This window comes from Lactuca virosa, chromosome 8 (assembly GCF_052849685.1).
Source record: "Lactuca virosa cultivar CGN04683 chromosome 8, Lactuca_virosa_CGN04683_v6, whole genome shotgun sequence".
NCBI classification, from domain to species: Eukaryota; Viridiplantae; Streptophyta; class Magnoliopsida; order Asterales; family Asteraceae; genus Lactuca; species Lactuca virosa.
The window spans coordinates 1056338-1070909 of record NC_136433.1 but is presented as its reverse complement, the minus strand read 5'-3'; the positions used below and the strand labels follow the sequence as shown (position 1 = coordinate 1070909).

Sequence of the window (14572 nt, the reverse complement as noted above, 5' to 3'; positions counted from 1 at the left end):
TATTTTTTTTATAAAATAAATGACGAAAATAATATTTAAAAAAATCGAAAATTTTCATTTATTTTGCATTTTAATTTTTTTTTTCTCCAAAATGAATGGCTAGGATTACATACTCATGTCTCACAAAATATGATAGTCTTACATGAACCTAACTATATATATATATATATATATATATATATATATTATATATATATAAGTTAATTAATATAGTTAATATTATATTCAAATTTATATAACTTACTATATTAGAAATTTTAATAGACAATGAAGTTAATAAATTAAATACAAACGGACCTAAATTAAATGTCCAATGCGTAAAAGGTATTAATTGGAATTTGTATACAAGTCTGAGGAGTAGAATTGTAAAATTCATTTATAATATGAAGTCAAAGTTATTTAATAAAAGAATCAATAAAAAATCAAAAACTATCAAATCATCACGGTAATAGTTGAATGTGAGTTAAAAAGATAGTTGAATTTGAAGTAAAAAGTAATCATCATTCGTGCATCTAGAATTTCGCTTTTGTATGCTTTCGAAATGGAAGTTGATCCGTACACAACACAACAAGTTATGAAATAGTAAAAATCATTGCATCCCTTTGCAAAGATGTTTAACGGTTGGTCTGAGAGTTTGTTGAAAAGAAATTATGTTGCGATTTTTAATGGATCAGAATTAAGACAAAAAGAAAAGTGAAATATTAAAATGCTTGAATAAAAATAACATTTCATGACTCATGAGTTTCCAAGTTTAGTAACATAAACAAGAAAAAGAAACGATTTATAATTTATTTAGTGGGAAGAGAGGGTTTCTAGGCTTGTGTGTCTCGGGACCAATAAAGTGGCATAGCATTAGCATTGATTAATTAACAGGAAAACTTAAAGAAAAGAACTGGAAAAAAAAAGAGATGATATAATATGATATAAATGGACAATCTGTCGGGCCTGTTGAAGGTTAGGGTTAAAAGAGGTCTGGATCTTGTAGTTCGTGATATCACCGACAGCGATCCTTATGTTGTCGTCAAAATGGGCGATCACGTATGTATATAATATATAGATATTGCTTGTTTTACCTCATACTCAAAGATTTTTCTATTGTTATATATCGTCTAATCGAAATCAGATATTAATACACGCCCAACCAACAACAAACAAAAAAGAAACCCAAACCCCTCCTCTACCAATCGAAAGTGCGGATTAATTCAAATAACATAAAAAAAAGGTATAAATAATCTTCCTATTCTAATAAAAGAATAGGTTTATTATTCTTTTGTCATGTATCACCTTATTAGGTATCCTAATTAATGTCATGTCATTTGTCAACCTATTTATTCTCCATTTCAAAATTCAAAATTTAAATTTTTCACTCTAATTATATTAAATTAATAACATTAGAATAGAAATTTAAATAAAATCAATATATATTATAAGGTCATATATTTATTTAAATCAACAATTATAAATTTATATAACTAAAAAAATCTCTTAATTAATAATTTATTTAAAATAATTGATTAATAATTTTAAGTTTTTACTATGAAAGGTTAATTAATTTTATAACCGTGGTTCTTATAGGTTATAAACTAGTTCACTAATATATAATATAAGGAAGAAATTTACTTGTGTGTGTGTATATATATATATATATATATATATATATATATATATATATATATATATATATATATATGTGTGTGTGTGTGTTTGTGTGTGTGTATCCTTAAGTTGTTGCTTTGATCTAATAATAAATCTTGACAAGTTGTGGCAGAAACTGAAGACTCGGGTTGTGAACAATGATATTAATCCGGTGTGGGACGAAGAACTGACTCTTGCTGTTGAGGATCCAAATCTTCCAATAAAACTAGTAAGTTATTTTATTAATAAAAATTATAAAAGCCACTCCCCTAAATTATCCGGTAATTAACATAGTTGGTGGGTGCAGACGGTGTACGACAGTGATTTGTTCTCGATGGATGACCCGATGGGAGATGTAGAATTTGACTTGAAATCGTTTTTGGAGGCAATGAAGATGCCTCGTTTGGAGAGGCATCCAAATGGAACTCTTCTCAAGAGAATACAGCCTTCCAGGACAAACTCTTTGGCTGAAGAAAGTTGTATAATATGGAAAGACAACAAGGTCCTCCAAGACCTATCTTTTAGGTTGCGGCATGTAGAATCTGGTGAAGTTGAAATCCAACTATCTTGGGAACATCTACCCGGTTCTAAAGGATTCTAGACTTTTTTTTTTTGTAAAACTGATTTGATACTGTGAGATGTACATTATTAATATGGGAGATGATTTGTATACAACAATTTTTCTCCATACACAACAATTGGTGCTTTAAAATGTTATATTGTACAACTAACTAAAAATGAGAATTATATAGTGTTGGGAAAAAAAAAGAATTATCTAGGGTTGAGGGTAAATACATAGATATATACAAATAAGCCAATTATTTGAAGAAAAAAAATGTTTTCACCTCACTTATGAAATTTGGTAAACTTAAGCTAATAAGGTAACCCAAACACAATTTTCATAAACCCAAAAAAATAAACTGAAACAGCTTCAAAAATAAACTAAAACAAACACCCCCATAAATATGCATCTCTCTCATTTATATATATTGCACAAATGATGATGCTAATTGCTAAAATATAGGTTAAAATTCATTTCGAACAATAACTAGTTGTAACCATTTTTAGCATTTAAATGACAGATAGTAATGGATTTGGACTACCATAAAGGAACATTTGTTGTTAATTAAAAGTAAAATCCCATTAAATTCAGAAACAAAGCTCGACCATAAATTAAGTTTCTGTATCACATTAGAAAATATAATTTGTTTATCCTTACATCAACTACCTACTTCCAATTTTAATTATATATTTTGCTACGACATACTCAAGCATAGTAAAATTCCATATTACGACCCTATATATTTCTTCTTTTCAAATATACATATAAATAAGAATCAACTCTTCAATTCCATTCATGGTAAATAAACCTGAAATCCCATTTAAACCTTACAAGATTTGTTTAGTATGATGAAATTGAATGTCTAAAGAATAGAATGGACAACGAAATAGAATGAGAAAGGTATTCAAATGGGTCATTACATTCCATTCATGTTTGGTTGGCTCAAAAAAAAACTAAATGAGTCATTCAAGCATGTTTTTTATCAATAAATATAAACCTAAGTAGTATAAAATTGGTTCAAAATACATGTGATATACTTTATATATAGTTTAAAAAGAATTATCTATTATCTAAAAAATTTATAAAACAAAAAGAACTACAATGCAATGAAATCTTGAAATATAATTACAAATAAAAAATATTTTTTTTAAATAACAAAACACTATTCCGTTGAAGTTTTGAAAATTTTAAAAAGATTAATACTATTAAAAATATATATATATATATATATATATATATATATATATATATATATATTAAACTATTATTTTAATCCCATCCAAAATTTGAAAGAGTTCTCTTTCAAGCAAGAAGATTTGTCCATTCCAGTCATGGCTTGTGTAGTGTGAGAATTATCATATAAGAAAGCACAATTAGTCTAAATAGCCCTAACCAATGGAAATCAGTTTCTGAAAAGAAACAAATGAAATCTAACATGGATACAGGTCGGAATTTATTTCCTTATATATATATATATATATATATATATATATATATATATATATATATATATATTAATGTTTGTCATGTTATGTTACATGAAATAATGAACATATACTTACTTGTATACCCACCCTATTTGTTGGCTTCCTTTATTTGATTTAGTTTTTGCAAAAGAAGGGAGGAAATTAATTAATTATTTATTGTTTGATTGAGCGAAGCTCCCACTTGCCTTCACCATCAATCAAGCGTAATTCCATGGAGTGGAATGGTATTAATGCAGGACGCTGAGAAGCAAGAAAAGCGATTAAAAGGGTAATTTTTTTGTGAATAAAAATGAGAGTAGTAAGTTAAGAATTAAGATGCGTAGGTAGGTACCTGTGAAGATGTAATAACTGTGATGCCCATGTCACGTGCAAGCCGATAAAGGTGCTCTTCAACGTCCACACTTGTAGCACTGAAACAAACAAGATATGGCATTAATTCAAATTCATGAGGATATGATTTATGTTTATGTTTTAGCTTTACTTGGTGCATTCATCTAGGACGCCAAACCGAGGCTTGTGAAAGAATAAGCGAGCCTTGAAAACAACAACAGCAAAAACAAATTAGAATACAATAGTGGTAGTAATTAATACATATGATAATGATGTGATGTGATGTGATGTGATGGAAGCTCACCATGCCTAATCTCTGTTGTTCACCAAGAGACAAGATGTCTTCCCAGTTCTGACTAGCATCCCACCTCCCTTCTCTTTCAAAAAGGTACAACAATTTCACATTCTCTAGAATCCTTTTTAAATGCATATCCAGAATATTTGCATCAGCAACACCAACGTCTATTTGCCCTGAAATGAAATCACAACATTTACATTATAGGCGGTATGACTATGAAAGTGGGAAAATGAAAATGGAAAGAATTGAAATTGACCTTGTTGATACAAACTTAATGCCCTGTTTTCAGCTTGCTCATGTGAAAGAGGATAGATGATTTGATCACGTAATGTTCCTAAACAAGTATACGGCTTTTGAGGAATATATAAAATACCAGTGCCACAACCAGATTCAGCCTCAGCAACGTCATTAACATCATGGCATGGTTTGACAAGTCGTCCATCCACTATAGGCCAAAGACCTCGCAGAGCCCTGAACACCGAACTTTTACCACTCCCATTCGGACCTTCATTTTAAATTATTTTTATTATTATTTTTTTTTAATCCTCAGAAGTATTTATAATCATAATCATAATAATCTGACTAACACTAACCGGTAAGAAGAAGGCTTTTCCCTGGTACTATCTCGCAAGTCAACTTTCTGGCTAATAACTTCTGTGTTGGCGTGATAATATCAACCTCCGAGAAAGAGATAACATCCTCAGATTCCTCAGTGGACTTTGATGAAGTACCAGCAGTTTCATCTGCAACTTCCATCAGATTATTAGTAAAAAAGGAATGGTTATTGATCAGCCTAAAAGATTAGATAAAACACTAACCAGATTGTGCAGCATCAAGAAGTTCCTCAAGTTCAAAAATCCGATTAACACCACCAGAGAGTTCAATGAACTTTCTATGCAGCTCCAAGATGTCACCAAAGGCCAAGAAGCTTTGAGATACAACTGATGCCAAAAACCGCAATGCATGTGCAAGCTCGCCTGCTAACAGAAAAATCCATTCACATCCAAACCAAAAAAAAAAAAAAAAAAAAAAAACCTAAATTTCATTAGGTAATCGATTCACAACTACTAAACTATTTCCTATTGTGGTAAACAAATGTCATGATGAATCGGAATTGCGAATTGACCTTGAGTGGAAGTCAATGAACGATCAGCTTTGTGCTCCATAGCATATAACAAGCTCAATCCCCAGGTAACATTGTGGGGTAGTTGTTTGGTGACAAAGTCATCCAGTACTCCAAATAACCATTTCTTCCTCAGAAGTATTTTAGCATGAGCAAGAAGCTCATTGAATCTTGACTCAATCATCTGCCAGCCAAACCATATTCAAGTATCATTATATTCCAAAATTCTCCTTTGTGGTAGGAAATATAAAGAAAGAGGAGAGGAGTTACCGCTTTTTCTCGAGCACCACCTCCAAAGAAAGCAACAGATTCAGCATGTGTACGCAGCCTCTCGTGCATGAACCTACGTAGGTAAACAAAACATCCTCCTTAAACTTAAAGCTCTGTTATTTTGTGCAATAATGAATGGAATGACAAGTGACAAGGAAGGAGAAATAATAATTAACAAAACAAAAAGATGATGACCTAAAGCTCCCTTCAAGTTCTTGTTCCCGATTTCCCAGGTCACCAAAATCAGGAGTGACACTCCTTAGAAAGCCTAACCCTAGCAACATATATGCATATAGTATAGCAACACCACGCCGACCTGTTAACATCTTCATTCTCCATGTGAACCTACAAACAACATCAACCATTATCAAAATTTAAAATAAGCACCAAGATTATTAAGCCTTTCGCTTATTTATTGCTCTCAATCTCTTGCCTGTGCAAAATATCCCTGAAAAAAAAAACATAGACTCACCATAAAATATCAACAGATGGCTTTACCATTCCGGTTACCAGCCCTGACAAATCTGTGCTCAACTTTTCCAAATCTTGTGTTATTCTCTGATCTGCATCAATGCTAACTCCTGACATGTGAAATACCTGAAACCACAAATGAAACTTTTCTACATCAAAACTACAAGATTAATTTTAAAAAAAAAAAAAAAAAAAAAAAAAATTTGCCACTGACCCGCTTATTCCACACACTGAATTTGGATTAATTTGAAATTAAAACTAGCTTTTCAAAAAATATAGATAGGCTTTAAAACTAGAAAGATATCCAGTTATATATAAAGAAAACTGCTATATTTGTTTGCAAACTTCATATGATTTATGCATTGATGCTCTTCAGCTTTGAAATACAATTAGATCCACTTGATCTTATGCATTGTCTAGAAAGAAGCTGAAGTATAAAGTTTCAGACAGAAAACAAAGACTTGCATTCAATTTAAAGAAAGAAAAAAAGTTAACTGAAGACAACAAGGTCAAATTCAAACATTCAAGAATATGTATGTGTTGATTTCCTATAGCCATTGCCCATTGTCTCTCACTCATGCACTTGATATGATTTGTCGAAACCCGGTAACCAAATAACAAGTTTTTGTTAGCTTTTATTAGACACAATTATCATTACTATAGAATATACTCTGGAACCCTATTATGAGACAATCAAATACAATACACAATTTGGCTCTTTATGGTTTCTTGCTACCTACTCTACCTGAAAAACAACTAGGGTTCACTACAACTACAACCAAGGCCAACATCTGTTTTCTTCTCACAAACAATTATCGATCATGGCTCTCATCGTTGCTTTCAGTGCCGATGAAAAGAAGACTCACAGCTCTCACAGGTTTCCTTTTAATCTCACTACAACCAACTATATCTACCTTTGAGCACAAGATGTTTGACTATGTGGACGGCACAATTCCGTTTCCGTGCCCACCTAGAGAACTACCAATACCATCAGGTGCCACATCTGCAACCGATCCCAAACCCAAACTACTAAACCTGGATCCCCAATGATGCACACGTTCGCATGTTGATGTCTGAATCAACCAAGGTACAACTTTGGTCTTCTCTAGAACCTGCCTTTGCACCACATTCATCTTCTAGAGAATACACTTTTGCGAATAGAGATGAAAGGAGATGAAACTATCTTAACCCGATGCCCTAGCTGCTATTGGTGCCCTGTACCGGATAAAGATCCTGTTATGTTACGAGACGAATACAATGGTCTCAAGTCCACCATCACTGCCCGACAATGTCCCACAACCTTCACTCGATTTCATGATTGCACAAGCATTCCACACCACTCAAGAACCCACCAATGACCTAATTGCCTCTCTCAGCCTTCACATACAACCGAATTCATCTTCAAATCCATCATCCGCCACCTCCCAAGCCTTTTATGGCTCTCAATTACAAGCCTTTATCGATTCTCACTGGAAGGGTTCTGATACTTCTCCATCTTCTTTGACTGCATTCTCTGATAGAGAATGCAGATTAGGCTGGTTACCACGCGGGGATTTGCTATATATCTTGGATCAAACTTGATTTCCTAGACCGCACAAAAACAACATACTGTTTCTCGATCATCTACAGAGTCCGAGTACAAAGCCCTTGCTGAACTCACTTGGCTTTGAGCTAATACTGCAAGAACTTGGTGTTACTACTCCTTCAGCTCTTGTTCTATGGTGTGACAATCTTGGAGCAGCTTATCGTTCGGCCAACCCAGTCTTTCATGCTCATGCCCGTACAAAACATTTAGAGGTTGATTTTCACTTAATAAAGGAAAAAGTTGCAAATGGCAATCCTTCAAATACAGCTCATATCAACAAACGATCAAATTGCAGACATCTTCACAAAGCCGCTGGTGACTCCGAGGTTTCTCTTCCTACGGTCCAAGCTACAGCTCCCCGTCCTTAGCTTGAGGGGGCGTATTAGACACAATTATCATCATTACTATAGAATAGAGGGTATTAAAGTGTAACCCTATATATATATATATATATATATATATATATATATACTCTGTAACCCTATTATGAGACAATCAAATACAATACACAATTCTGCTCTTTAGCTTTCTACTCAATCGGTCATGTTTAAGAGAGAGAACATCAAATTTCACAAGATGGGTATCTCAAATCTGAATGGATCTAGAAATCAAAAAGATATTCAGAGTAGATAATTTGCAACTACATTGAAAAACTATGTTGAAGTTGGAACACTTTCAAGAAAGAAAATAACAAAACTTAAATTACTATAGATTAACCTTGTAATATGCGTTCTTCCTCAAGTAATTTTTCAGTAAGTGTGAAGTCAAGCGTATCCTCCATCCGAGTGCAAGCCTGGCAGTCAAGTGCCTTCACATAACAAATATTAAGTCACAATCAAACATTGATCAGTAATGTAGCTTGCTTAGAAGATATATGTTTAATATACTTGGAAACTTGTTAGTTATTTGAAGAAAGATCATATATACCTCAAAGAAGGTGCAACAAATGAAGAAGCAGCACTCTGAAGGACACTAACACCAATTAACCGTACAAAGGCTGCTTTATCTTGCTCCAAAACGTACTTCACAGTTGTTCCTGAGAAGTCAAAGCATCGATTGATCAGAGGTGAGGTGGTGTAAATAAAATCATCAAGGCGTGAATTACAAAACATGAGCAGCAAATTCATACCATTTAGAGAAGCTATACGATCTGAAATCCAAGTTCTTGAGACTACAAGAACAGCAACAGCAAGAAGTTGTGCTCCCTGCTTGTCAAGTACTGTGGGCACCTACATTAAGAATTTCAAAGGTTGAGAATTCACATGCACCCACTATATGAATTTATGGGGTTTGCATAACAGAGAGTCCATTGAATAAAAATCATATAGCAGAGTAACCAGAAGAAGATCTGTTCAATAATAGAAAAAGAAATGAAAATTATCCAAACAGAGAGTCAGGAATTAAGATTACACTCACCAGTACTTTAAACATGGCTGCTATTCTTAAAGGCAGTGCGCGGGGATCATTTTGCAATTGTGGGACAACCGGCAACAAGGTACTGATTTCCTCAGATGGAGACGCAGCTATTAACTCTGAAAAATATGACTGAGACTTGGAACTAGAAAAAGTAGAATCCTGCAGATACAGTAAACCCACAAGGTTTGAGGCATGTTACATTAGATTCAAGTAATTAAAACAATACAAGGTAAAAAAAAATAAAAATAAAAAATCCACACATTTCTTGTATTTGAGAATGCACGTTGAACTGCCATGGCATCATTCTGACGTTCTGTTTCAGATGACTTCAATTTAGGAAAGTCGGCATCAGCAAGTGAATCCTCCCTATAGATAGATTATTTTAAATTGTAAAGAAGAAGCAATGATATGCAATCCAGAAAACATTCAAGAGAATGGAACCTTTTGTGGTTAACTCTCCAACCCCCTTCCCCATCCAAGGATAGAACAACATCATGAAATGCAACGAGAGCAGGTCGATGAGAAATAGTGATGCATGATGTTCCCATAGCTCGGACTTTAGCACAGAAGCGTTCTTCCATATCAGTTGTCACGGCACTGGTGCATTCATCAAGAATTGCAAATCTGGGTTTGTGATAGAAAAGCCTCGCCATTCCCAATCTTTGTTGCTCTCCAAGAGACAACTCCTCCCCCCAGTTTATCTCTTTTTCAGGTGGGTAACGATTTAGCAAATACTCAAGGTCAACATTTTTTAACAGGTCAACCATTTCGCTGTGGGTCAGAGGTTCAACTTCTTGATCAGAGGTCAGAGGATAGATCAACTGGTCACGTAGTGTCCCTACAGCTGTATATGGTCTTTGGGGTACATAAAAGATCTCTTTATTCAGATCGGAACCAACCCCAGGTTTTACGATATGTCCAGACACCAAAGGCCACAGCCCTCCCAACACTCGGAACAGCGAGCTTTTCCCACTACCATTTGGTCCTGCATAAACAAGTCAAGTGTTTATATATATATATATATATATATATATATATATATATATATATATATATATCTACACATTTTAAAACCAAAAACATAATATATAATTTATAAAACACTTGCCTGTGATTAAAAGGTTAGATCCTGATTCGACCTTCAAAGTCAAGTCTTCCACCAGGACATTACCACTTGGAGTAACCACCTGACAACAACAAATTAGTTTGAATTTCACAAGCAAGCAGATAAAAAGATGGGATGGGTACTACCTTGACTCCATCAAACTCTATGTAGTCTGCCTGAGTTATATAATTGTTACTCCCTCTTCTCTGTAGAGATGGTACATCTTTTGGACTTAACTCTCGAGATATAGCCATAAGTTCGTGAATGCGATCCGCATACCCACTGCAAATAATTATGTTTGTAACAAATCTTGAAAGAAAGAGTGAAAGCAAATAATAATAATAAGTACCGTACCTTAGGCGATTGAGGCGTCTTGAACTAATGGAGAGAGTTCCCAATGACTGAAATAGCGATATAATGACACTGGTATGATATCTGAGATTGCTCAACATCTCTGCACGTCCTAATGTTGAGGTGTCGGGCCTCAAAGTGCCAGAAAAGAAAGGCTCTATGATTAGGATAACAGCAACAGTAGCACCAAGATACTTCAATAAGAAATCCTGAACCATGCCAAACCACCAATGGTCATGCTGGACAAGTTTCAAATGATTGACAAGTGCCTTGAACTTGTGCTGGATATGGGATTCCTCTCTAGTTTCACCACCATAAAATGCTATGCTTTCTGCATGAGTCCTCAACCTTGAGTGAAGTTGTCTATACTCACCTTCAAGTTGTTGCTCTGTAGACATCAATTTACCAAATGCAGGAGAGAAGTTTCTGATAGTCGCTCCTGCTCCTAACACGTAAGCCTGATGAAGGTGACAGTGACATTATTAGATGACAAGTCACAAATGTATGTATGTATGTATGTAAACGGAAGGCCTACCAATATCCAAACTATATATTTGGGGCTTGCATAAGAACAGAGGCGCCACGAATATAGCAGGCCATCAGTAACTGCAGTAAGATCTTCCTGTATAAGATCACTCAATTCTGAACAGAACTTTGGTACATCACTTGCGATTCTTTGTTCAGGATTAGTTATCCGTCCATCAACATGGGACATTTTGTAGTATATCATATTCTGGAATCCAAACACACATCACATTATTAGTTATTAGTTATTACATTAACTAATGTTTGTGTGTGTGATTAGCATCAAACCTGAAAATACTGTGCATGAATAAGCTTTGTGAGTATCTTTCTGAACCTCAAGCTTAAGGTCCCTGTTATGTACTTGGATGTAGAATACAAAGCTGATTGAACAAAACATAAGGTAATGTTTTCAATGATCAACTGAACAAAGGTCGGCACGCGCCGAAGAAAAGCAGCACGAAACAGGAATCCTTGGACTTTTGCTAATCTATTGCTCACAGCAGTTCGTAACATCTGAATATAACACAAACTCATATCATATCTAATTCTAATCCAAATCAAATACTGGAACTTAGATCAAACAAATAGATTACCACTGTAGCCAGAAGAGCTAAAAGGTCCTTTGCACCCATTTTGCCCATATGGGATAACAGAATTGCAGCTAAAACCTGGAGTGATTTCAGTCCTTTCTTTTGCCTACTTTTTTTTATAACACTCTTATTCCTGCTCACTCGTTCATTTTCATGATCATCTCCCAATCCATTAGTTTCATTGGGCCTTCTAACCCTGCTCTGTGAATGCATGTATGCAGCAGTCCCACCAGCAACTATAATGCCAGTTGCCAGCAATAGACTTTTCCTACAACCATGTAACCATAATTAACAAAATTTGTGGGAATAAGGCATGACAAATAGCACAACGATCTTGACTAGCTAATGGCTGACTTCTCTTAATAGATATTAGATAGTACAAGTAAAATGAGAGAGGAGAGGAGTGTCATTTATCTCTTCCATAAAGAATCTAAAGTATAAAAAACTGCAGTTAAACACATATATAACTTGACAAACTATATGAACACAGATCAGTGAATTAACATGATCATTGGTCAATATCATTTACCAATTAGCTTAAAAATTGCAGTTAAACACTTAAAAAAGTAACTGATTATTCAAGCACTCACCTTTTTAGTTTTAGAGCACCTACAATCACATTGTTTGAATAAAATGATTCTATTTGGAAGAAAATGAATTGTTGCAGTTATAGTACAAGTTATTTATAGATATACTGATAATTGATGCGTAAAAGAATTTCTTATAAATGATAAAAAATAATAATAATAATAATTATAATAATAATAATAATAATAATAATTTTCATATCTTAAAGTGAATAATTTAACGATATATAAGAATGTCTTTTTTGGTCATTTTACCTATAATTCTTTAAATCACCATAACTTGACAAACACTCAAGCAATTTAGTATCTGATTGTTACAACTTCAAAATAAAAAAGCACGTCCAAACGCTAACTTCTGCAGCCCGTTTTGTTACAGTTGATTATCTGATTCTGATTATTTCGTATGACAATCATTTTCGAAATTCACATCCAAACACCCTCTAGCAATTGTTTCAACCCCATGAAAACATACCATACAGATTTTAACCATATGCATTTTCCTTTCCAAAAAATCAAGAAAATCATTCAATATATCTGGTACTTAACTGGAATTTGATTAGACATGAGAACCAGCAAGAAAATGGAGGTGATTTCTAGTTTAAAGAGCACTGACATCAATAGTGTAGAACCGTATGTTTTGCATCTTTAAAAAGCATGTTCATGAAACTAAGGCATCCAATATATTTAGTAGCTAACTCCATATCAATCTGGATAGCTGAATTGTGAAAAAGGATAAGTAAAGAGTAGAGACCAACTTTAGAAAAGTGAGGATGTGAGATAGACTAGCTGTTGTGTCTCTTGCTTTATTAAATTTCACCAAAGCGCAAAGAATCAACTTCAGGAGAATAGGAGAACTGATAGATTAGTAAATAGCAAAATCCTATGTATATATCTAGCGTTTTGGAACCCACATCTGTCACATGGATGCAGCACTTGTACCATATATGACTCTTGAGTGTACAGATTTTATTGAGATACAGATAAGTATAGTAAAATAGAAGAAAGTGCCACTTACAATTGCAGTGGTGAATAACGAAGTTACAGCTTAAAAATTCAAGCGATATGCACATACCCAGACCCATAATAATAGCATCTATAGGATATCATATCAATACTAATCCACAGTAATGGAACCACGAAATTTCTGAAATAAGTGCATCCAAAAAAGAAATATTGTGCCTCGCTATTGATCCAAGTAGTAAAATATGAATCACGAACTGGCAGTTAAACTAAGCACAAGGCAAAGTAGAAAAATAAAGATATAAATACCTGCGACCTGACGAAAGCAGGCTACGACCCCGCTCCGTCAACTGTAATAGCTGCAGAGAAGTCATGGCTAGCTATAGTTCAAATCCCCCAAACTCCACCAATTAATGATACCAGCAATGATGTCAATCGCTATCTCCTATACTATACCTGCAAAAGGAAAATTCCAAAACCTATTAGGGTTCATCATAATTAAGTTGATATGTACTTGCGAACAACAACAAGAAGAAAAAATCAAAATTAAACAGACATTCAAAGTTGAGAACAGAACAGCATGATCGTACTAAGAGGGGTGATACTGAAATCAAGTGGAAGCATCAAGAGTGTGGTTTTGATCGGAGTTTTGAGAGCTGAAATAGATTTTTGTTTATGCTACTTTTCGGGTCCAAGGGTGGGTTGGATCGGTGTTTTTGGCAGGTACGGAACCAACCAGGGCAAATGAGGGGCGAGGGAGAGGGTAAGTATGGTATTTTGGTATTTGGTATTTGGTATATTAGTATTATTAGTATTAGATTAGATGCACCCATTCCAAGAAAATGGTCTTTGCCGTTTTATCCCTTTTCCGGTATTATTCTATTCTTCTTGTATTATTTGTCCAAACAAACTACAATTACAAATTGTGGTGTACACATTAATGTTTTTAGCATATGTAAAGTCATGTTATCCTAACTTTTATTTTTATCATTTAGGTTCTAACCAGTAAAGTGACTTTTTTTTATATGTTTGGCGGGTTAGATTAATATGAATAGATTTTTTAATTAAATGATATTCAAAGTCGATACACTGCATAACCAAAAGACATTGTTAATATGAATTATTCTTTTTTATTTTTCTTGTTTGTTGCATCATTTTATTTAATGACATAAATTGCCAAAATCATAGGAAACAACAATTTATTTTATCTTTAACTAATAATTAGGGTTGGCAATTCTTGACACGACCCGCGACACGACACGAAATAAATGGGTTTG

At 33.9% G+C, this 14572-nt stretch overlaps 2 protein-coding genes across 3 annotated transcripts; one reads left to right on the top strand and one right to left on the bottom strand.

Moving 5' to 3' along the window:
* Positions 1 to 263: 263 nt before the first annotated feature.
* Positions 264 to 2352, top strand: LOC145133312 (protein C2-DOMAIN ABA-RELATED 4-like). 2 transcript variants are annotated; one of them, XM_079068255.1, is made up of 3 exons: positions 264 to 1038; positions 1760 to 1864; positions 1943 to 2352. In XM_079068255.1, the coding sequence occupies exons 1-3, from the start codon at positions 928 to 930 to the stop codon at positions 2234 to 2236; spliced, it is 510 nt and encodes a 169-aa protein (XP_078924381.1). In that variant the 5' UTR covers positions 264 to 927; the 3' UTR covers positions 2237 to 2352. The 2 variants fall into 2 exon arrangements, with proteins under 2 accessions (XP_078924381.1, XP_078924382.1); XM_079068256.1 differs by having other exon boundaries at positions 266 to 1038; positions 1769 to 1864.
* Positions 2353 to 3697: 1345 nt separating this feature from the next.
* ABCD1 (peroxisomal ABC transporter 1) lies at positions 3698 to 14072 on the bottom strand. The gene is made up of 25 exons (XM_079069023.1): positions 13886 to 14072; positions 13605 to 13751; positions 11752 to 12016; positions 11447 to 11671; positions 11169 to 11366; positions 10637 to 11091; positions 10429 to 10564; positions 10286 to 10364; positions 9619 to 10162; positions 9438 to 9543; positions 9178 to 9336; positions 8891 to 8990; positions 8689 to 8797; positions 8479 to 8569; positions 6178 to 6302; positions 5901 to 6050; positions 5706 to 5778; positions 5439 to 5619; positions 5131 to 5289; positions 4906 to 5055; positions 4569 to 4817; positions 4319 to 4485; positions 4166 to 4218; positions 4016 to 4094; positions 3698 to 3924 (listed from the first exon to the last, which is right to left on the bottom strand). Exons 2-25 carry the CDS (start codon positions 13667 to 13669, stop codon positions 3838 to 3840), a joined length of 4005 nt encoding a protein of 1334 aa, XP_078925149.1. The 5' UTR covers positions 13670 to 13751; positions 13886 to 14072; the 3' UTR covers positions 3698 to 3837.
* Positions 14073 to 14572: the final 500 nt, after the last annotated feature.

What these genes read in the sequence shown, in the direction of transcription:
- ABCD1 (XM_079069023.1), bottom strand. Translation starts at nt 13,669, where the DNA reads ATGACTTCTCTGCAGCTATTACAGTTGACGGAGCGGGGTCGTAGCCTG. An exon ending in TAGCTCTTCTGGCTACAGTG is followed by an intron (nt 11,672 to 11,751) that starts GTAATCTATTTG and finishes TGTTATATTCAG; the next exon opens with ATGTTACGAACTGCTGTGAG. An exon ending in AGACGCCTCAATCGCCTAAG is followed by an intron (nt 10,565 to 10,636) that starts GTACGGTACTTA and finishes AATTATTTGCAG; the next exon opens with TGGGTATGCGGATCGCATTC.
- LOC145133312 (XM_079068255.1), top strand. Translation starts at nt 928, where the DNA reads ATGGACAATCTGTCGGGCCTGTTGAAGGTTAGGGTTAAAAGAGGTCTG. An exon ending in TCGTCAAAATGGGCGATCAC is followed by an intron (nt 1,039 to 1,759) that starts GTATGTATATAA and finishes AATCTTGACAAG; the next exon opens with TTGTGGCAGAAACTGAAGAC. An exon ending in CAAATCTTCCAATAAAACTA is followed by an intron (nt 1,865 to 1,942) that starts GTAAGTTATTTT and finishes TGGTGGGTGCAG; the next exon opens with ACGGTGTACGACAGTGATTT.